Source organism: Patagioenas fasciata, chromosome 13 (assembly GCF_037038585.1).
Source record: "Patagioenas fasciata isolate bPatFas1 chromosome 13, bPatFas1.hap1, whole genome shotgun sequence".
Classification (NCBI taxonomy): Eukaryota; Metazoa; Chordata; class Aves; order Columbiformes; family Columbidae; genus Patagioenas; species Patagioenas fasciata.
In genome coordinates, this window is record NC_092532.1 from 9,332,952 (window position 1) to 9,354,336 (window position 21,385).

A 21,385-nucleotide genomic window follows, 5' to 3' on the forward strand; every position below is an offset into this window, starting at 1 on the left:
CGGTCGGCGCGTGAAATATGTCTCGGGGTGGGAGCGCGACACCGGCGCTTTCCCACGGTCCCTGCGCGGGGGTTACGGTGGGGAACGGCCCACGGAGACGGGGGCTCTGGGGGACAGCCCAGAGGGACAGCTTGGGGTGGGTACGGGGACACACGGCGGGGCAGGGGGTGGTTTGGGGGTGCGTGGGAACAAGGGGTGGGATTTTCCCACGGGTCCTGTGCGGGGTCACGGGGGAGCCACAGCCAGGAGGGACACGAGAGATGGCCGGGAGCTGAAGCACACGATCAAGGGGACCACGAGGGAGTGAAAGTGGTGGTAGAACACCCAGCCCCGACCCCAGGGGCTGCCCGTGTCCCCCAGCACCCTCTGCCCCAGCTCTCCCCTCCCACTCAGGAACAGCCATACGGCCCCGGGGCAGCCCAGCGGGTTTATTAGCCAGGGGGAGATGTACAGAGCAGCTGTGCCAGCCCGTGGTGCTGGGCACCCCGGCATGGCCATCACCGACCCGGCACAGCCAGGGCTTGGCACAAAAGCGGGGCTGGGGGCAGTGAAGGCTGGTGGCTGTGGGTGCCCCACAGTAGGATATGTCCCCCCAGGGGCCATGTCAGTGTCTCAGGAGGGACAGCAGGTGCCTCACTGTGCCACTGGTCCTTCCTACCCCCTGGTCCATAAGGTATATAAATATAGAGGCTGTATACATCCTATGTATATATGTACATCCAGGTGGCCACCAACAGGGTCTGCACCCCTGTGCCAGGTCCCTCACTTGTGCCAGGAATCACCATAGAGGGAGCGGGCCTTGGCACGGCGTGGCGTGGCATTGAGGACAGCCACACTGCGGCGGCTGGAGCAGATGACGTCAGTGACGAAGCCGGCACAGTCACTGCAGACGTCGCGCAGGACGGAGCCCTGGGCGTAGATGTGAGGGAACTCCTCTTCCACCCGGCGCCAGCACGTGCCTGAAAGCGAGCTATGGCACAGGGCATCCGGTCAGCCCCAGCCTGAGGATGAGGAGAGGGAGCAGGGGGAGGAAGGCTCAGGATCGCGGGACTCACTGGAAGGTCTCTCTCCTCCACAGTGGAAGGGCTTTGGCCAGCAGTGAGCCTGGGAGGCTCTCAAAGCCCAGCGCGTAGACGGGGATGTGAGCCAGCTTCTTGGAAGGCATCTTCATCTGCTGGGTGTGCGGGCATCAGGGCAGGATGGGGACAGGGATGGGGACAAGGACAGGTATAGGGATAGGGCAGAGACAGGGACACAGTGGCACTAGCCAGAGCCAGTCCCTTACCTTCAGGCTACAGGAGCTGCAGACAGACCTACAGACAGAGAGAGAGGCTGGTGAACAGGGCCATGGCGGGCACTGTCCTGTCACCCTCCCGTCACCCTCCCAGCCCCGTGGCACAGCACGGTGCTCACCGCTTGCAGAAGAGACAAGCTGCAGGCCAGGAGAAGAGGGGGAACTTGGCCCTGCAGCAGCAGCAGACCTGTGGGCAGAGGGAGGTGAGAGCAGGGCCGGACGGGCAGCACTCAGCCCCTCTGGGCCCAGCTCCCACCTTCCCCTTCCGCAGGCTGCTGTACAGCTCCTTGCTCTGCAGGAACTTCTCCATCTCGGCCTTCACCAGCACCTTCCGCACGTTGATCATCTCCTCCACAGTGAGGGCCAGGCTCTCCACGGGGTGGCTGAACTCCTGCGGGCAAGGGGGAACGTCAGCCTGGTTTGCCACAGGGCTGCAGCACAGAGCATGGCACAGAGCATCCCTGTGCTGTGGGCAGAACCTTCCAGCATCAGAAGAGCATCCGGACATAGAATCATAGAATCTTGGAATCATTTTGGTTGGAAGAGACCCTCAAGATCATAGAGTCCAATCATAACCCAAGCCTGGCACTACCCCATGTCCCTGAGAACCTCATCTCTGTGTCTGTTCAACCCCTCCAGGGATGGTGACTCCACCACTGCCCTGGGCAGCCTGTTCCAATGCGCCACAGCCCTTTGGGGAAGAAATTGTTCCCCAGATCCAACCTCAGCCTACCCTGGCGCAACTTGAGGCTGTTTCCTCTGGTCCTGGCGCTTGTTCCTTGGGAACAGAGCCTGACCCCCCCTGGCTCCCAGCTCTTTTCAGGCAGTTCAGAGATCAGAAGGTCTCCCCTCAGCTCCTGTTCTCCAGCTGAATCCCCCAGGTCTCTCAGCTGTTCCCATCACACTTGTGCTCCAGCCCCTTCCCCAGCTCCGTTCCCTTCTGAGTGATGACATGGGCAGACCACCCCAGCACAGGGCACACAGCACAGTGTGCCTCAAGCCTCAAATCCTGTGCAGAGGGATCAGGGAGGCCGTGGGGACCCCCTGGCCGCCTTGTGCCCTCATGCAAGGTGCCATATGCCAGTGGCCGTGTTCACACAATGTCCCCATCCCCGGTGTCCCCAGTCCCACCACCAGCACTCACCAGCCAGAGGTGCTTGGAGCTGGTGCTGGGGGCAGTGCCGGATCCTTCCTCCGGCCTCTCCTCCACGGCGCTGAGGGCAGCCCGGGGTGGCGCTGAGCTGACCAGCAATGGCTGGCACCTGGCGGGGACGGAGCCTGCGGGGAGGGACAGGGTGGCCGTGGCAAAGCCACATTGCCCAGGACCACCTGTGCTGCAGGGCAGAGCACAACCATCCCGGGGACAGGGGGACAGGGATGGAACAGGGCTGGGGACCCCAGCAGTACCTGAGCGGGGCCGGGGCTCGGGCTGCAGTGGCTCTGGCTCTGGGGGGGCAGCCTGCCCCTCCCCCAGCTGGCTCTGCAGCTGTGCCAGGTCTTGCTCTGAGAAGGAGCGATCCCGCTTCAGCGGCACCTCTGCACCCGGAGAGTCCTCCTCCTGCAATGCCATGGCCACCACATCACCCACTTGTCCCCCCAGCACCTCCCGTGTCCCCTCGCTCCACACTCCTGCCATGCTGTGTCCCCTCTCTCGCCTCAGAGACGTTCATCTCCTCCATCTCGGCCAGCGTGGGCGCCTTGAGCAGGACGCGGGGCCGTGGTCGCGCTGGCGCGGTGCTGCCTGGGCAGCGGGAGAGCTCGAGGCAGGAGCTGGAGGCCAGGCGGCCGGCGCAGGCCTGCGGGATGCAGGGCAGGGAGCTGTACCCTGCACAGGGACATGGGGCTCAGTCCTGGTTTCACAGGGACCTGCTGTAGAGCCGGGCACGCCACCAGCAGCCTGGCGTGGCGGGGAGGGGATGGTGGCACCTTTCTGGCCATGGTACGGCATTTCCACTGGTCGAAGTTTCCTCTCCTGCCTGATCTCCTCCAGGATCTTCTCGTGGAGTGTCCTCTGCTTCTGGGGCAGGGGCCGCAGCCGCCGCTCTGACGCCTGTGGGATGCAGGGATGGGACCTCAGGTGGTGGCCGCAGCTCAGGGCTGATCACCCTCAGGTGCCCAGCCAGGCAGGGGTGGCACCCATGGGACCCACCGAGCCCTGCCCGGCACTGCCACGCCATGGGGGTGTCCCAGTGCTGGCACCCACCTGCTTCAGTGGGGGCCGGGAGCGGATGAAGTCGAGGATGAGCTCGTGGGCGTCCTTTTTCACCCGGGGGGGGATGTCCCCGTCCACCTGGGAGAGGGCAGAGGGGCCGCGGGCAGTGCCAAGGCCAGCGGGCAGCCCAGCACCATAGCGGGGCTGGTATGGGTGCAGCCCAGCCACACTCACCATGACCTTGCGGAGTTTGTAGTTGCGGGCGCGGATGTCCTGCATTAGCATCTCGAAGGGGGTGAGCTGGTACTCAGTGGGCAGGGGGTTGAACTGCTTCTCCTGCACCTTCTTCAGCTTCACACCATGCCGCAGCTCCCGCATCAGCTGCACCCACAGCCGGGCCTGGGGGGGACACAGCGTCAGCCCCCGTGTGGCCCTGGCACAGCCCCCATGCCCAGTAGTGCCGCCGTACCCAGTCAGTGTTGCGTAGGCTGCCCAGCTCTGCCACCGGCCGCTCCTCTGCTTCCTCATCCTCCTTCAGTTTCTGCAGCATCTGCCATGGTATGAGATGTTGCCACCCTGTCCCAGTGCTCAACAGCACTGGGGTCCAGTCAGGACTGTGCTGTGAGGCTGCAGCGGTGATGTGCACCCCGAAAGCACCCCCATCCCCACCATGCGCCACCCCTTTCGCAGCAGCCCGGGATAGACAGGAGCCAGCAGTGCCATGGCACAGCACCCGGGAGAGGGTGTACAGCCAAATACCAGTGCCAGCAGCCCTGGGCAGGACTGGCATGGGGGGCACCACGCTCACCCCAGCATTTTGAGCCTGCAAGTGGATCCCCTGCCAGACATGGGTTCAGACTGGAACACAAGAGGTTCCACTTAAATTTGAGAAGAAACTTCTTCTCAGTAAGGGTAACAGAACACTGAAACAGACTGCCCAGGGGGGTTGTGGAGTCTCCTACTCTGGAGACATTCAAAACCCACCTGGACACCTTCCTGTGTAACCTCATCTGGGCGTTCCTGCTCCGGCAGGGGGATTGGACTGGATGAGCTTTTGAGGTCCCTTCCAACCCCTGACATACTGTGATTCTGTGATTCTGTGTGCATTGATGCTGGCCGTGCTGCTGGGCACCCGCACTCACCTCCTTGGCATCGCGGATCTTGGCGAGGAAGGCTTTCAACTCCACGGTCTCGGCGAAGAGTGCCCGGCAGACAGCCTGGTAGTGCGCCTGTGCTTCGGTGGGATCAGCCAGGCGTGCGGCACAGCACCGCATGGCCTGCCCAAAGGTGCGCACTGTGCGTGGTGGACCCTCGCCCCCCTCCTCCTCCTCCTCCTGACCCCCGTAGCCCTCATCGGCCGTGGCGCAGCCACTGTCCTCTGAATCACTGTTGGTCATCAGGTCGATGAGCTGCTCCAGCCGTGGGCTCAGCTCCCGCTCCTCGTTCTCGTCCAGCCCCCAGTCCAGCGCCCGATAGATGGCAAAGCCCAACGACTGCACCATCTGCAGGGAGATGGCACCGGCTGGGCCCCGGCCAGACTCCAGCACTGGCTGTGCCATGGGAGGCCCTCAGCACACACAACCACCACCAGCTGCCCCCCTGCACCCCCCAGCCCCTGGGGTTCAGTCTTGTCCTCCCGCTGCACCCCAGGACCCCATGACCACAGGGTGAGGGGACAGGTGGCAGTGCCACCCAGGGGTGTGATGGCAGATGAGCCATGTCACCAGGAAGCTGCAGCAGGGCCGAGTGGGTGTCTGGCCCCCACCTACCTGGGCTTCAGCGGAGGGTGTCAGCAGCGGGGGCAGCCCTGTGGGAAGGAGGGGAGAGTCACCTCTGGCACCCACAGCCCCATGCTGGGCATCCCCCTCCATGTCAGCTCCTGTCCCACACCCCAGGGATGCTGCACCCCCAGCCCCACCTGTGGGGCACCCAGCAGGGCCCCACTCCCATCCCCAGCAGCTCCTGTGCCAAGCTGAGACCTGCATCCACAACTGGTCCCTTCTTGACTTATTCCCAGCGAGGACCAGCAGGTCATCCACAGGACATGGCGTGGGCTGCGGTGACAGTTGTGCCCAGCAAACAATGGTGCTTCCCACCACAGAGCCAGCACAGCTGGAGCATCACACACACACAGGCCCAGGACACACTCATGGGCAGCTCAGACCCTCCCAGGAGCTGGATGGCCATGGAACAAGGAGCAGGAGTGGCTTTTACTGTGTCCCCAAGGGCAGTGACCGGGGGGCCCAGCTCCACTTTCCCGATAGTGGCTGCAGAGCCACTTCCCTGGCCCAGGGCAGCACTGGTCATTAGCTCTGTGTTTAGCCGATCAATGCAGCAGCTGCAGGGATGTACCAGCTGTGTGCCAGTCGCGTGCCAGTTGTGTGCCAGCCACATCCTGGCCATGCCCACACGGACCCAGCCCAGGACCCATTGAGGATACCCACATGGGAGGGGTGGCACAAGCATCAGAGACGCAAGGTCTGGCCCTGCCATGGTGCCACACACAAGGACAACATCAGCCCATGTCCCAGGCCATGCCCGGCTCCCACTGCAGTGCCAGCCCCAGAATGCTGTGTCCTGGCTTGGAGAGGACACACCAGCACATCCCCAGGACCCTGTCACCAACACCATGGCCATGGTGGGAGCCAGGTTGGTGGGCTGAGCCTGGCTGGTCCTGACAGCTCCCTCCAGGCATTGGGACATGGCCAAGGAATGAGTTCCCATGGGACAAGGAACTGGAGCAGCTCAGGCGAGGGGTGCCAGCTCACTCACGCAGATCCAGCCCCATGCCTGGGCAGAGCTGCCCAGCCATGTGCCAGGCTGGTGCTGTCACCTGCAACGGTGCTGGGAGGTGACCAGAGCCCTTCCAGCTTTGGGCTTCAGCAGCAAAGAACCCAGATTTGTCCCTGAGGAGATGGTTCAGGCTGGCGTGGGAGGGACTTAGGAGCAAGAGGTGTCACGGTGGCACCAGCTCTGGCACAGTGGCGGTGGAGGCTCAGGGAAGGGTGTGGGGCCATTCCTGTGTGCGACCGGCAGAGCTGGTGTGACCATGCCATGACCAGCTACTGTGGGCACATGCCATACCTGTGCGTGGCCCTGCCCTGGGCACAGAGCTGCCCCACGTGCCCTGGCCCCCGTGGGCTGTCCCCTGGCAGTGCTGAGCACCGAGTGCTGTCCCCAGGCGCAATGGCCTCCCTACGGGGTGAGACGGGTGACGTCGTTTGCTGCGCTCTGTTGTTAGGTGCAGGGGTGCTCCTTGCCGTGCTGAGCCACCCAGCATTGCTGCTGGCAGCCAGCCGAGCCTAATTACAGTCCGTAAACACCATGGCCCTGCCCGGCAGCGCCAACCACCCGCAGAGAGGGTACAGCCGCAAGTCCAAAGGTCAGGGATGGTGCTGCCCCAAAACACTGCTCCCAGGGAGCTGGGGTGCGGTGAGGGCTGGGCCAGGGCCCAGCAGGAACACATCGACCTGGGGACAGGGTCTCCTGTGGGGTCCAAGTGTTCAGGTGTGTGTGGTGAGTATGCCTGTGTATGTGCAGGTGTGTGTTCCTGTATCTGTCTGTCCTTGCTGTGTGTCCTGCTCACCCGGACGGGCTCAGTGTCCTGCAGCCCCACAGTGGGTCCTGGCCTGGTGACCCCTGCACCCGTGGGCACCCTGCACAGCCCCGCACCCTTGGCCCAGCCTCACCGAATCACTCGGCTGGGCCCTGCTGGTACCAGTGTCACCCCAGCCCTGGAGACCCAAGACGCTGGCCCACCACTGGTACCATCAGTGCAAGCAATGGTCCCAACTGCCTCGGTGCCGATGCTAGTCCACCTTGCCAGGGCTTGGGGTTCGTCCTCATCCCTGCGGGTGCCAGTGCCAGCCATCTCCCCCATCCTCCCAGTCTCTCTGGTGCCGCACCCCGGCAGCCGGTGCCGCACAGGTTCCCTGCCGTTGGCGCCTGTGATGCTAGTGCCCACCCCCCTCCCCTTGCTGCTCCTCCTGCCCATGCCCCGCTGCCGGTACCGGTTCTTCTCCACCAGTCCCGGTCCTCCCGCCGGGGCCGATACCCCCGGCCCCCCCGTGCCTCCGACGCGCGGTGCAGCGCCCCCTGCTGGTACCGGTAGGTCCCGGTGGTGCCGATAAGTGCCGGTAAGTCCCGGTAAGTCCCAGCGCCCCCACCCCGCGCTGCCGGCTCCACCCCACGCCGCGGTGCTCGCTCACCGGGTGGTGGTGCGGGCAGAACGACACTGCCGTCGCCGCGGAGGCGGATGTCTGCCGTCCGGAGCGGTGCGGCGGGGCCGGCGGGGGCGGCGCGGCAGCTCTGGAAGCAGAGCGCCCAGGCCTGCTCCTCGTTCAGCGGCTGCTCGTAGCACTTCAGCACCTCCTCGAGGGACAGCTCCCGCGGGGCCCCGCCGCCCGCCCGCGCCATCGCCCCATCCCGCGCCCGCTGCCGCCGCCGCCGCCGTTCGGGCGGGCGGGGCCCCGGGAGGGGCGGGCAGGAGCGGGGGGAGCGGCGGAGCGGAGCGGCTGGCAGAGGATCGGACCGGCCCCGCCTCCGCGGCTCAGCCCCGCCCGCGCCACCGCCCGCCGCCACCGGGGGCGCCCACCGGGAGAGGACGCGAGGGACGCGGCGGAGCTAAGGGGCGCGGCGCGGCTCGTTACCGTACAGTACGGCTCGGTACGGTACTGCACGGTATGGTGCGGCTCGGCATGGCAAGGTACGGCTTAGCAGGGTTCGGTACTGCACAGCTCGGCACGGCACGGCTTAGTACAGCACGGCAGGGCATGACTTGGCACAGCACAGCGTGGCGCGGTATGGCACGGCTCTGCATGGCAGGGCATGGCACAGCACGGCTCGGTACAGCACAGCTCGGCACGGCAGGGCACGGCAGGGCACGGCAGGGCACGGCCAGGCCCACCCAGGCTGTCAGGATGCAGGATCAGGATGCAGGACTGTGTGCCAGGAGCATAACCAGCTGCAGGGTGCAGGTGCAGGGCATGCAGCAGGGTGCAGCTCTTGGGGTGCAGGGCACAAGACAGGGTTCAGCAGTGCATACGGGGAGCAGGGTGAAGGCTGTCAGGGGCAGGAGTTGCTGCAGGTCACAGAGCATGTGGCTGAGTGCAGGGTGTGGGTGCCCCCAGGGTGAGGGGTACAGGGCATGTGACGGGATGTAGCATGCAGTGCCCAGGGTGAGTGCTGGGTGCTGGGTGTGGGGCACTGCTAGGGGACACTCCCCCCCAAGACATGCGGTTATGGCTCCCCAGAGGGGTGAAGCACCTGGCTCCCAGGTGTCCATCCCACAGAACACATGTACCACGTGTGGGGCGGGCAGGTTTAGGGACATGATGGCACCAGGGCCAGGGGGACATCAGGGGAAACACAGCCATGAGTTCCCACATGCCAGCTCTGCTTGGCTCAGCAGCTCTGTGGAGCCAGCGGAGGAAAAGGGCCAAGCAGGGACAATGACACCTCTTGGAGGGAAGGACAAGAACTCAAGATGCTGCAGACCAGTTTGCGTATGGCCAAGAGCAGCAAGAGACAGCTGAAAGATGAGGAGCTGGAGTCTCTAAGGACATGATGTCCCACTGGAACATGGCTGGTGGGATGATGTCCTGCAGCCAGGAAGGGCTGGTGTGGCACGGGACTCATTGGTGGCTCATGCCCCAGCACCAGCAGGTCCCTTTGGACCCATGGGGTGGGCAGGATGTCCTGGCAGAGCAGGAAGGACAGCCAGCCTGCCGTGAAAGGTCAGCCAGAACACATTAAAGCTCTTGTCATTATGAGCTTCCCATTTCCATGATGGAAAGAGCATAAAACCCCATCTCAGCTCCATTAACATAAGAGCATAAACTGGAGTTGATCCTGGAGCTGTGCTGGTGGGTCTGGGAGAGGGACAGAGCTGGCACCTAAGCGCTTGTCTGTCTCACATGGCCGAAGAACTGCCCTGGGGCCAGAGACCCACGGCAAAGAGTCTGGGGGGAGCAATGCCCTCCTGTGCCCGTCCTGGAGACTGTGAGCAGCGTCAGCTCCATTGCTGAGAAGGGAAATGGGAGAACAGGGTTGGACAGCTGGGAAATGCAACCCCACACGGTGCCCTGGGGTCTGAGAAGGGGAAGGATGGATGTAGACAATCCAAAATATCTGTGCATCTCTGAGTTACTCAAACACACCATCATCGGGCCCCCTGGAGCAGCTCTTGGCTACGATGGTGATGTCTGGGTCTGGCTTTCTGCACCAACAAGTGAGATTTGAATGCAACATTCACCCTGTAATCGAATGCCTTTGGAGTCTGCTTGGGGAGCAACTTTAAAGGGAGGAAAGCTGTGCGTGCTGCCCACTGCAGCGTGTCTGCGTTGCGCTCAGCTGGCTGCCGGCGTTCCTGTGCCACACACACCTGCCAGCGCCCACGGACACAGCCAGGGCGGCACCGCCAGGGACCGGAGCAGGGAGGATGTGCAGCGTTTGAAGGCGGCGATAACCCAACCTGCAGGATTAATGGGAATGCATTTGAAGTATGAAGCACAAGGCCATTTGCTTTGGGTAAAACTGTGATTAATATGAAATCAAGATGTAATTAAAAGCTACTGTCTTGGAAAAAAATCAAACAAAAGCCAAGTGTGTATGTGCATAGGGAAAATATAATTAAAAATGAAAGAAATAGGGAAAAATAAATGGACAGGTTGGGAAATGGTTGCAGAGCCCTACGGGAGAGTTGCGTTTCATCTCGGCAGTGAAGCGGGACGAGCCCTGGCGAGACGGCTGCAGAGCTGGGCTGGGGGCAGAGCCCTTCCCCAGCAGCCTGCAGTGCGGCTGTGTGCTGGGTGCTCTTTGCAGGTAATATGTTCACATGGGTTTGCTCTGCCAAACGCAAAGAATTTCCTTAACAAGCCACAGGAACCTGAGATGAGTGCACACAGTGCCCAGGGGGCTGGATGCATCATTTTCCTGAGCTGCTGCAAGAAACTGGGGGCCATGAAAGGAGGGAGCATTTCACACAGTAGCTCACTTTTGCTGTGTGCTGTGTGCTGGCCTTGGATGTGTCCGGAGTCTGACGAACATCCCGGCGTTGCTGCGTGCAATGCAGCCCCTGCTCCGGGCAGCAATGCTGAGCTCTCAGCTGTACCTCCCCGTGGGTTTCTTGTTGTTTTGGCCATCATGGTGACGGCTTCCCCTCCATTTTTTCTTATTTGGTCGAAGCAGAGGTGAGTCCCTGACTGCACCTGGTGTCACGGAGCACTCACTGCTCCCAGACTTTCTGGTTCCCCAACACGCCCCTGCCACCCCGTCAATGGGTCCCCCACCCTGACACTGGCACCTTGGTCTCTCTGGGAGGGACACCAAGCCCTGTCCTGTTGCGCTCGCCACTGCTGCCCTGCACCCCGCTCTGGGGTAGGAGCGGGTCTGCAGCCTCCCATCTGTCACACAACGGAGGCTGCTGCAAGGGCTCCCCAGGCTCCACTCCACATGAACAAACTCTGGGGCATCCCAGAACCTGGAGCTCCAGGTGAGATGGCCACGCTGGGTGATCCCTTTGGAATCATAGAATGTAGAGTTGGAAGGGACCCAGGAGAGTCATTGAACTCCTGTCCCTGCATAGGACAGCCCCAAAATGCACAAATGTTGAAGGATTAAACACAGCGATCACAGCTCCTCACAGGCTGGTGAGCCAGTGTGGCTGCAGGGACCTGCCGCCGATCACCGGTGACAGAGACATCTGCTGTCCCACTTCTACCCATGGGCGATGGCACTCCTGGCTGCAGCCTGGGACAGACAGGCAGACACAGGACTCTGTGACACATGGGACACGAGTACCAGCCTGTCTGCAGGGATGCTTGGGGAGGATGGGACAGGGGACATCGTGGTGGGACAGGGGATATTGCGGTGGTCCTGAGCCCCCACGTTCCTGGGACATGTTTTGAGGGCCACCCACTGCATCCCACACATGCTGCCTTTGTAGAGGGCAATCTCCTCTTCCCGTGTCCTACCCCAGCGGGTCCTCCATGTCCCCCGTGTACCCCCATATCCCTCCTCACCGCCTCATACAGCGGCTACCGCCCCTCGATGGACACCGCCCGCCCTCCCCAGCATGGCAGCTCCCCGCCTCCGCCACTACCAAGATGGCGGAAAGGCGTCCGGGACCACGCCGTGTTCCCAGCCAATCGGCGGAGGCGGCGGGGAGCCAATGGCGGCGCGGGGCGGGCGGATTTGTTTGCCGGGGCCGCTGTCATGGCGGGCTCGAGTGGCAGGACGTGGCGGGATCTGTTGGGTAGGTCCGGGCTGGGGCGGCGCCGGGGCTACTCTGAGGAGCTCTTGGACTGGAGCTTCCTGCAGGGACAGTGGAAGGGAGGGTGACTGTCCCCTCTCTGCCGTCATGCACCCCCCAATCCTCCGGTCTGTGTGGTGCTCTGGGCTCCTGGCAGCCCCTCACCTCAGCCCCTCTCCTCAGCCCTCCACCACAGCCCCCCTCAGCCCCACCTCTCCTGGGACCCCCCTCTTCAAGGCTGGTGTTTTCCTGTGGCCCTGCCGTGGCTTCTGTCCTGTGGTGCTGTCGAGGTGGCACTTTGGCTGCTCTGGGCCGAGGGCCTTTGCAGGCTGATGGCTGACAGTGCCTGGTGGGGCTTGGGCTGTGCTGGGCCACCAAAGAGCAAACCGTGCAGAGCTGCCTGGAGCAAACCAAACAGAAACATCCTGCACAGCTCCTGTCATGCTGCCAGCTCACCACGGTCTGACCGGAGCTGTCTTTGCCCTGTCAGAGCTACAGCAGCAGAGCAGGGGGTGTCCTCAAGGGGCTGTTGGAACACACTGTGGTTATTAAAGAAATCCAAACTTCTCAGCAGGGAGAGCCAAGAAACGAAAAGGTGCCTTTGGGAGCGGAGCAGAGCTCCGGGAAGCGGCTCTGTGTATGCTGGATCACCATCAGAACCTGAACGACCTCCTCCTGGAGGTATGAGTGGGCGGTTGGGGCAGGGGTCAGGCTGGGGACTGCCGGAGGTCCCAGCTGGAGGTGGGTTCCAGGAGGGTCCTTGCTGGGGCAACTGCAGAATCAATGTCCAAGGAACACAGATTTTATGACAACTGAAAAGAAAAAACAGCACCGTAGGAGGAAAATGAAGTTTAGAGGTTTGTGTTGCAGAAATGAGATTTGTTTTTCCTCTATTCCTCTGTGTTTTAATGTTACAGGCTTAAGATGGTTAAGCATGGTTTGGTTTTGGACAAAAGGAAACTCAGAACCTTTTTCTTGGGGTCCGAACCGGCTTCTTGTGAAGACAGGAAAAAAAATCAGGGGAGATTATTATTGGGTTTTCTCTGAATTACAAACCGTTTCTGACTAATGTGGCTGTTGTTATGAAAACCTGTGTCATTTGTCTGTATAGATGCTCGAGCCAAGATTCTGACTTGGCCATGTTCTACCTCCTCCTCATGTACGGGAGAGAACTCTTGATTTTCACAACTTGAATAGACAATTCAGATACTTCCCACAGTTCAACCACAAGGATGTTCCTTTCTGTACAGAATGTTTGTCTTTATAAAAAGAAAAAAAGGGGATTTAACTAGAAAAGGATCTGCATTTTCAACATTTTGCCACATTTCATTAAATATTTATGACAGCATGGCTTCACAGAAAGGACTTGAAAGATAGAGATTCTGTTCTTGGTGCTGTTGCTGATCTGTTGGGTGTCTGGGGACAAGCAGCTTTGACCTTTATCTCATTTTCTCTGCATAAAATGGAGATAACTGTACTTATGTCTCTTGTAAAGTGGTCTGAAATTTCTGGTTTGCCACAACTATGTGGGAGCTTGGTGTTAATGTCACTTCAGTTGCTCCAGCCCCCGAGGATGCCAGAGCTGCTCTGTGTGTTTTAGAGGAAACAGGTTTGTAAATACGTGTAACAGAGATCTCAGAGTGTTACGTTGTTGTTTGGCTTCCAGGTGGAAGATACAGCCAAGCCAGGTGGACAGGAGAGTGTAGAGAACCAGAAAGTATCCTCAGAATCATTTACAGGTGACTATCTATTGGAGACAGACGCGGCAAAGAACTTTTCTTTACATATTGAATTTCTACCTGTTCAACGCAACCCCAGTTTTGCTTTGTTTTCATTATTCTGGTCTCCCACTTGGCTGCTCATTTCTTACTTGTCCGGTGATGACACACCTGGCAAGGTCTGATCGTTAAATACTTTGATTGTTTGGAAGTGTTACTGTGAGCCCCACAAGACTAAAATACAAGGATCTGCTTAACAAGGGTACTCCACCTCTGTGGCTGTTCTGCCCCCATGTTACGTACAGAAAAGGAATGAAACATGGAAATTAAAATTATTCGCCCAGTGCAACAAATGATATCTGTGCTGGAAGGGGTTTAAGACTTGAGACTTCTGTTTTCATAGTTGTGTTCAAACCCTCTTTTCTTCCATGCTGACAGCTTTCTGCTTTGTTGTTTTTTTGTTTAGTCTCTGTTCTGCAGGAGCAGGCCTTGAGATTGGGTGTGCCCGCAGCAATCTTGGCAGCCAAAAATGCTGTTACCAACATCGAGCGGATCTGTCAGGATTCTGCTAGCCCCTCTCAAGCCCCATTACTGAACTTGGACCAGAGAGTAAGGGAAAAGGTTTATATTTACTTTTTCAAGAACATTGTATTGTTAGGTTTGACTTTAAACTCAGTTTATCTGTTCTGATAAAGTCACCCAAACACGTAGCACCTGAGCAGCGATTATTCTTTTATGTGTCCGATACGCGCACAGAAGTAGGGAGCTCTTCTCCTATACAGGAAAGTGTCTGGTTTTGGCAGCTTAGAACTGAAGTTTTTTATCTGTTGACGAAGTGCAGCATTACAGGGATCTCTCTAAGCAGATCCAGTGTTATCATCTCTGGTTATTTACAAAGAAAATTATCTCTGCTTCATTTCTGGGGTGATTCCAGAAGAGGTTGTCTGGCTTGCTTCAGACTATGAAGGATTTGCTGGCGAACAATGTGTTCTGTCGCTCAGTCTTCTGTCAAGAGATGTGGAAAATGAAGGTAAGAACTCATGGGGAATAGCTGCCGTGATACAGGCCAGTTTGACTTCACCTGAGGGATGTGGCCGCGTGTTTTCAGCCCCGCTTTCCCGCGAAGGCAGAGATAACAGGAACACGGACTGGCAAAGTGCTGGGATTTCCCTGCAGTTTCCCTCGGTGGTTTTTATGGTGACCGAGAACAACCTTACCACTGCTCATCCCTGTAGTCTTCAACTCCTGACCGTCACTGTGGTCTCTCTGACCTTTCAAAAGCATGAACTGAATTACAAATGGCCGGGTTGCTTTTTTGTTTATTTTAAAGCAAGTTAACTGGGACCTTCCTTACCTCTAGCAGGTTGTTTTTTTTGAGGAGGATTTAGTAGAACTTTGGAAGTAGGTGAATTATTAAAATTGTGTGGTGGTTTCTGCTAAAAACTGCCATATGATCCCAGAAGTCCATTATGTGCTTTGTCAGCAATATTCAATTAATCTTTGGCATTCTGGTTCTCCGCTCTGTTTACCTGTGAGTGATGATAACCCTGAGTGAGTTCATGCAGAAAACGGCTTGAGAGAAATGCGATAGCAGATACCAGGTTGCGTTGCTTCACAAAACTGCTGTCTTGATTTCATTTCAGTGGTTTGTTTTCTTAAGATAAGTGATGGTCTCAGTGCAGGTAAGGACTTTTTGTGAGGGGGCAGTTCTGGTTGCACCGGTGGGAAAGAAGGCAGAGGCTGATCTGTCAGAATAAAGAGCCACGCTCTAGTCTCAAATATCCGATCCTGGGCTGAAAATAGAATCCCGTGTGTTTTGTAGGCTGATTAAGATCTCCCAGTTCTTGGGCAGACATGGAGATCAAGTGCTGCTGTGTCACTGAGATTGTTACAGGAAAGAATTAGGTTGTCCAAGACAAAGTATGTGTGCAAGTCCAGGGTCACGCTATGAGACAGCTGCTGGTTGCTGCAGAAAGTTCGTGGGGCTTTTCTCCTTCATGGCCTGTCTGCCCAGGATTCCCGGGTATCTCTTCTTTCTGTTTTGTCCTCATGGACATGATGCTTGGTTCTGATTTCGCCAACGATGAGCTCAGTGTCCAAGTAGCATTGGCTTTTCCTCTGCATCCATCGGCCTCTCTGCCTGCATAGTTGCCGCGTTTTTCTGTCGTCTCCTATTGGGAAATGTGTTTGAGAGCAGCAAACTCACTTCACAGAGACTAATAAACAGTTAACAGGCTAAGCGATAATTCTCTAATCTGTTTCCAGAGCTGAATTATTATAACAAGATGTGAAGCTGTTTTCTGGAATATCCCCTGCTCCCTTGAATATGCAACATCAGCATTAATCCAGCAGGACAAAAATGGAGATATTTATTACTTGACCATGAAAATTTAAAATGATGATGCATCTACAACCCTAAACCATTCAAAATTTGTAGGAAGAAAAGATCAGACATAATCTTTCCTCATTTGTTATTTCTTATGTTATTGTTTTTAAGTTTTAATAAGTTCTGGATAGTTTGAATAAACAGAACTTAGTTTTATTCTTTTATGTATAGTTTTCATTAGCCAAATGTTAATGTTAACTGCCAAATGCAGACCATGACCTGATTGTGAAACCTTGTTAGGCCCCTCCGGTGCTGGAAGCTGTGTGGCACTTGCACAGAGGAGACGTCTTTGGGCTGGGAGAGCTGCTGGAGAGGTGAGCAGAGGTTTGGAGGTTTGCAGATGTATTTAATCCTGTAAAGCCTATTGAAATATAATCAGGGATTAGTCATGAGTATTCTGGACTAAGCATATAGTCAGGTGCTGGCAAGCGATCAGATTAGATTTAAGAAGTTACCCTGGATTTGAGAGGTTACTCTGGGTTAATTAGCACAGGTTAAGTGGCCCGTTGTCTGGTGGCTGCTGAATCAGTCGCAGTGTGGAGCACAATGGCTCAGTGGAACCCACTGCTGCAGCCGTCCTGGCGATGCTTTCCCCAGGGCTTTGCTTTGCCACTTTGTTTCTGCCTTGGAAACTCATTTAGTCCCCCAAAATGAGTGCTGGTCTCGAGGAGAAACAACACTTTGCAGCAGCTGTGAGCTGCTGTCTTCACAATCCCGACATTTCAGTAAGGTTTGGTGGAGTTAATCTCCAGAGAACAGTTCTTCTAGGAACTGATTTATTTTTAAACTAACAAGTAAAACCAGTTATCCTGTGGGAAGTTCAGGGTGTTTTCTTACGGTGTCAAAGGAATGCTACAGCAATCTTCTATGCCTTTGGTGTTGGTTTACTTATCTGTTGATGGAATAGGAAAAAAGCCTTCAGTGTCCACTGTACTTCAAATTCAAGCAAACCAAATGGATAGATTAAGAGCTTGATTTTTTTTTTTTTTTTTTTGTTAACCATTTTTATCGGAGTATCTTAGAAATTGGAACTAAAGTCTTCTAGCAGAACTTTCTAAATGGGAATACTTTAATGTCAGAGAGGAGGAAATACTTGAACACACAATTTCACACATATTTTTTCCTTTTGAATGTGTTTGTTGTGGAATCTTTTTACAAAGCAAATAAAGCTCTTGCTGGTCCAAATTAAATAAATGAAAAGCCAAGTACAAGGCAGAGTCCTGCACAGATGATTCTTTCCTGAGTCCAAAGGGATGGTGGAGGAAATAAAACCAGCCTTACAAAGAGCGGGAGGGATTGAACTGAATGTGCTTCTGTTTGTTCTCAGCAGCCCGTCCGTCCCTGCTGCGGTGGAGTGGCTGCACGGTGGCCTCAGTGGCCTCTGCGAGCAGGCGGATGGGACCCATGGAAACGAGGAGGTGGCGGGACACATGCTCTCAGGCAAGACACCCAAGCAGGTGCTGCAGGAGGGGGCTGAGCAGGTCAAAGGCTGGGAGGTGTAAGACGGAGGCCTTGCTTTGCATTTTCTTACCTCATCTCAGTGAGGGGAATGTATTTTTATATTTAGTGCATTCAGCAATTTTTTTTCCCTTAAAAGAGGATTGGCTTGAATTTCTAAATCTATTTGAGTTATAGTATCTACAAGACAGTGTAATTGCAGGGAGTATGGAGCCAGGGATGATATATTGAGAGTGTGATACTCCTGCAAACTGTGATATTCTGGACCAGAATATCTCTGAATATCTTCTTTTTACAAGGGGTCCCATGGAAAAGACAAGGGACAATGGGTACAAGTTACCTCTGGGAAGATTCCGATGGACACGAGAGGGAAATTTTTCCCGGTTAGAACAATCAGCCATTGGAATAATCTCCCTGGGAAGTGGTGGATTCCCCAACACTGGACAGTTTTCAGATCCAGCTGGACAGGGTGCTGAGCCAGCTTGGCTAGACTGGGCTTGTGCCAAGAAAGGTTGGACCAGGTGATCCTTGAGGTCCTTTCGACCTGGGATTCTATGGTATTTAACAGTTCAATTTTCCCCTTGCCCTTTTCTGTTATTTATTTTATGGTTTTGTTTAGAAAAAGTCACTATGTGATTTGATTGACGAGCTGCAGTCGGACTGGACCAGTACCAGTCAGGTACAACCCACACGAGTTCTGCAGCAGTAAGACCTGTAAATGCTTTTGTCTGTACAATCCTTGAAGTTTCTGTGCTCCCTGCCATCCATTGTTCTAGATCCTTTTGTGTGGAAGTAATTTTACTCCAAGACAATAAAAGATTCCTGCTGGCTGCTGTGTAGTGAACAAGGCTTTTCAGTCACCGCTGCTGTTGGGAGATGGGGAGGTCTTTATTTTCATGCTGAAACACTAATTCCTTCTCAATTTGCAGACTTTGCAATTGTGTTTCTTCAGAATGGCTTTCAGCAAACTTCAGAGCTGGGAAGGAATTTGGAATTCAAGAAGGTCCCCAATGTAAGAATGAAATGAGACTATTTACAAATAGTTGTTTAAAGAGTAGTTCCTTTATATACCTCTGGGCCTTGCTGAATATAAATAAACGTGAGTTTAGAGCAACAAAAAAAGGGTGGTGGGTCCAGGCTGGAGTGGGTGATGAAGAAATGCTGAAACCAGAACATAGACATTTTTTTAGAGATATATTTTCCAAGGTGAGGTGTCCGGGGTTTTGTAAGCTTCCTCAGTTTCACCTTGATTGGCTTCCTAGGAATGTGAGGTGTGGAGTGCTGGTGAGCACAGGAAATGCTTCCCCTTCTGTCTATTGTATCTGCTCTACCATAAAGCCTGAGCTGAAGGTTAAGCTTTAAATTAAGAGGGACAGAACTTTCTTTGAGTCAATTTAATTTTTCTGCATATTACTGTAGCTCTTTTAAACTCTAAATGGTCTTAATTTGTCCATTTTGAACAGATCTGTCATGCTGTCTTACAAAGAATGTTGACATGTAAGTGTGTTTGTGATTCCTGGCTTTGTGCATTGCCGCTGTTTGCTCGACTTGAGTTCCTTGTTCATTACTAAATCTGCAAGGAGAAATCCTTTGCCTGGACTGCTTTTCCTCTGCTGTGCATATTATTAATGTCACTGATTTTGTGTGCCCCTGTTTTCCCTTTTGCTCTTGTAAAGTGAGTGTCTTCCAGTGCTGCAGATAATTTCTTGCCTGTTATGCCAGTTTGTTTTGATGTTCCCAGCTGCAACACCAGGTTGATATCTGAGCTGGTTTTTAAGAACTGTGCTACAACAGACCAGTTTGCTTCCAGAGATTAAACTGGGAGATTTTTTTTTTCTGCTTTGAATTTACAAAGTTATGTGCAAGTAAGCTATTTTCCTGGTTCATGGTTTGAATTTGCAGACTAGCGTTTTGTGAAACCTATTTTTTTTAAATGCTGAGCAAAGACATCTAATGTACATGTGTAGACCTTAAAAGACCTTCAAGAAGTGTCACATGGCCAAGGTGCCTGTTTTGGCCTGGGCAGTCCTGCTGCCGCTGCTGGGGGCTCAAGTGTTGTAGTCCCTGCTTTGCATTGCAAATCTTGACTCAGAAAGACCAAACACGCATCGGGGTTATTTTTGTCATATGTCACAGATGATCTTCATGGTAAGTTGCTGTATGTGCTGTACAGTGGAGGAAGTGTTTGCTCACACCCCCTCACGCTCACTCACGCCTCTTTACTCTTGCTCACACCTCCTCACGTGCCCTACACTGGGGTATTAATATAATCTGACTGTGCAGCTGCTGTTCCTTTCCCGTCTCCTTAGTGACAGCACTTTACCACTTTTGCTGGCACATTTCAGCTTCAGCAACGTGCTCAGTGCTGCTGCAGAGACTGGAGCTTCTCCTCTGCTGTAGGATGCCTGCAGAGCAGGACACACGCCAGGGCTGCTCCCTCTCCCCGCGGCACTGCCAGCCCCGTCCTGTACCTATCCCACAGGAAACGTTGTCTGTGGACAGAAAGGCCTTACACACCTTGCAAAGTGGTTCTAAAATGGAAAAGCTATAAGAGAAGTGCTTGATTATTTAGTATATATGAGCCTTATCTCAGATGACCCATTAGCAGCATCGGTATTTGAAAAATCACCCTAATAAGCACAGGACGAGGGGATTTTGGAGGAAAAGAAGCAAGCTGCCAGCAGCCACACAGGTGCCTGTGCTGCCCTGCTCTTCATCTGACCTTCACGTTTCCGCAGCCTGTGCTGCTGCTGGCTGACGTGCGGTCTATGCACCTGAAAATATCTTAAATGAGTTTTATACAAGGTATTTTTGTTAGTCTGTACTTTTGGGTCACCTTCGAGGGGTTTCACTCCATGCATCAGCTACTTTGAAGAACGTTGAAATTCTTTATGTAAAATAATTCACTATTAGTGAAGACCTTCACAGGGGGAGAAGGATGGGCTGGGAGAAGCATGGGAGCACCATGCTGCACAGTGATGATCTTGCTCTATTGAACTCCTGTGCCCGAGGTTAAGCAGAGTTTATCTCCTTTTCTCTATTCTCCCCTACTTAGCCTGACAGTATTCCTCTGCAGGGGAGGAGAGCTTTACAACTAACCCCATGGGCTACCTCATGCAAGGACGTGGTTTTGCTGCCCCAGCTCAATACATTTCCTTTTCAGGGTATTTCCTGAATGATCCTAATGAACAAAGCAAACTCTTAACTGTTAAAACAGGAGGCTTTTGAAGGTAGGATGGGACAAAAAACAGGAAAAACTGCTGCTGCAGTGGGCTGTAAAGCACAGGGTCTCTCCGTACGTGGTCTTTGGGATGGGCTGATGTTCATGGCCACGAACTGTGTGAGCTGCCAAGCTGTTTGAGCTCCAGCTGTCGCCTTGGGACAGATCTAGCTCTAGAAGGAAGTTCTAAGCAAAGGTAACATGAAGTCCCAGTGGCAGCAGCGTGCTCTTTGTTTGGCGAGGGTGGTTAAGACTGTTGTTTCCAGGGGTTAATTCAGAGCTTACTTGTGCAAATCCCTGCCCCAGACAGATGCTTCTCTCCTGCAGCTTTGCAGGGTTCACACTTGCAGATCTGCTGCACAATTAGGGTTGGGTTTGGAAATTAACTACTAATACATGTGCATTTTTAGATGGCTTAATTATTAGCACATTCTTGGGAATGCTTTTAAATTGTTTCAAGGTTAGTATTAATAGTTTTTGAGTCTCTGTGTCACTTTTGAAAAAAAATAATAAGAATGTAATGCTACTGAATGGCTTCTGCACATTTCCCCAATGGGGCCACCTTCTTAAAGGTGCACAGTTAGTTCCTGTGTTGTTTAGTGTCACAGTTCCTTCCATTTCCATTTCTCTCATTGCATTTTTGTGTTTCTGCTTTGGGGTACAGGGGTGCTTGATGCTGTTGGTAAAGAGAAGCAGGAAGATGTTTCCACATCACAAGCTGTGAGATTCTGGTAAGAAACGCTGCTCCCCTGGGTAATGTCAGGAGTTTTTTATCCACTGTTAACACTTGTTACTGAAATAGTGTAAATGTTCCACACGCCGTGCTGCTTATGTTTAGTATTCTCTCTAATAAAATATATGCAAGTGAAAATACATGTTAAAAAATAAGTGTCAGGTAGGAAGCAG

General features: G+C 54.7%; 2 protein-coding genes across 9 annotated transcripts in view; one reads left to right on the forward strand and one right to left on the reverse strand.

The window, feature by feature from the left end:
* Positions 1 to 408: 408 nt before the first annotated feature.
* SPIRE2 (spire type actin nucleation factor 2) lies at positions 409 to 7,958 on the reverse strand. 5 transcript variants are annotated; one of them, XM_071814529.1, is made up of 15 exons: positions 7,655 to 7,958; positions 5,216 to 5,253; positions 4,589 to 4,996; positions 3,916 to 3,996; positions 3,681 to 3,845; positions 3,498 to 3,584; positions 3,221 to 3,344; positions 2,950 to 3,119; positions 2,702 to 2,852; positions 2,439 to 2,572; positions 1,551 to 1,685; positions 1,414 to 1,481; positions 1,286 to 1,313; positions 1,056 to 1,174; positions 409 to 970 (listed from the first exon to the last, which is right to left on the reverse strand). In XM_071814529.1, the coding sequence occupies exons 1-15, from the start codon at positions 7,860 to 7,862 to the stop codon at positions 763 to 765; spliced, it is 2,124 nt and encodes a 707-aa protein (XP_071670630.1). In that variant the 5' UTR covers positions 7,863 to 7,958; the 3' UTR covers positions 409 to 762. The 5 variants fall into 5 exon arrangements, with proteins under 5 accessions (XP_071670630.1, XP_065704275.1, XP_071670627.1 ...); XM_065848203.2 differs by having other exon boundaries at positions 4,589 to 4,948; positions 7,655 to 7,956; XM_071814526.1 differs by having other exon boundaries at positions 1,056 to 1,171; positions 7,655 to 7,895.
* A 3,669-nt stretch (positions 7,959 to 11,627) lies between these two features.
* The window catches only part of FANCA (FA complementation group A), a 34,309-nt gene continuing 24,551 nt past the window's right edge, over positions 11,628 to 21,385 (forward strand). The window contains exons 1-10 of one of the 4 annotated variants that reach the window (XM_071814531.1): positions 11,628 to 11,700; positions 12,272 to 12,378; positions 13,364 to 13,436; positions 13,882 to 14,024; positions 14,350 to 14,445; positions 16,042 to 16,115; positions 17,129 to 17,241; positions 18,189 to 18,271; positions 18,723 to 18,756; positions 21,144 to 21,210. In XM_071814531.1, the coding sequence (XP_071670632.1) occupies positions 11,661 to 11,700; positions 12,272 to 12,378; positions 13,364 to 13,436; positions 13,882 to 14,024; positions 14,350 to 14,445; positions 16,042 to 16,115; positions 17,129 to 17,241; positions 18,189 to 18,271; positions 18,723 to 18,756; positions 21,144 to 21,210 (830 nt within the window). In that variant the 5' untranslated portion in view covers positions 11,628 to 11,660. Of the gene's footprint in view, positions 11,701 to 12,268; positions 12,379 to 13,363; positions 13,437 to 13,881; positions 14,025 to 14,349; positions 14,446 to 16,041; positions 16,116 to 17,128; positions 17,242 to 18,188; positions 18,272 to 18,722; positions 18,757 to 21,143; positions 21,211 to 21,385 lie in introns of all 4 variants that reach the window. The other 3 variants (XM_071814532.1, XM_065848018.2, XM_065848020.2) reach the window with 3 other exon arrangements.

Bases quoted from the DNA above. Each gene is read 5' to 3' on its own strand.
- SPIRE2 (XM_071814529.1), bottom strand. From the start codon at position 7,862: ATGGCGCGGGCGGGCGGCGGGGCCCCGCGGGAGCTGTCCCTCGAGGAG. The intron at 2,853-2,949 runs GCGAGAGAGGGG...ATGGCATTGCAG, and splicing joins AGGAGATGAACGTCTCTGAG to GAGGAGGACTCTCCGGGTGC. The intron at 1,175-1,285 runs GTAAGGGACTGG...CCGCACACCCAG, and splicing joins GCAGCTCCTGTAGCCTGAAG to CAGATGAAGATGCCTTCCAA.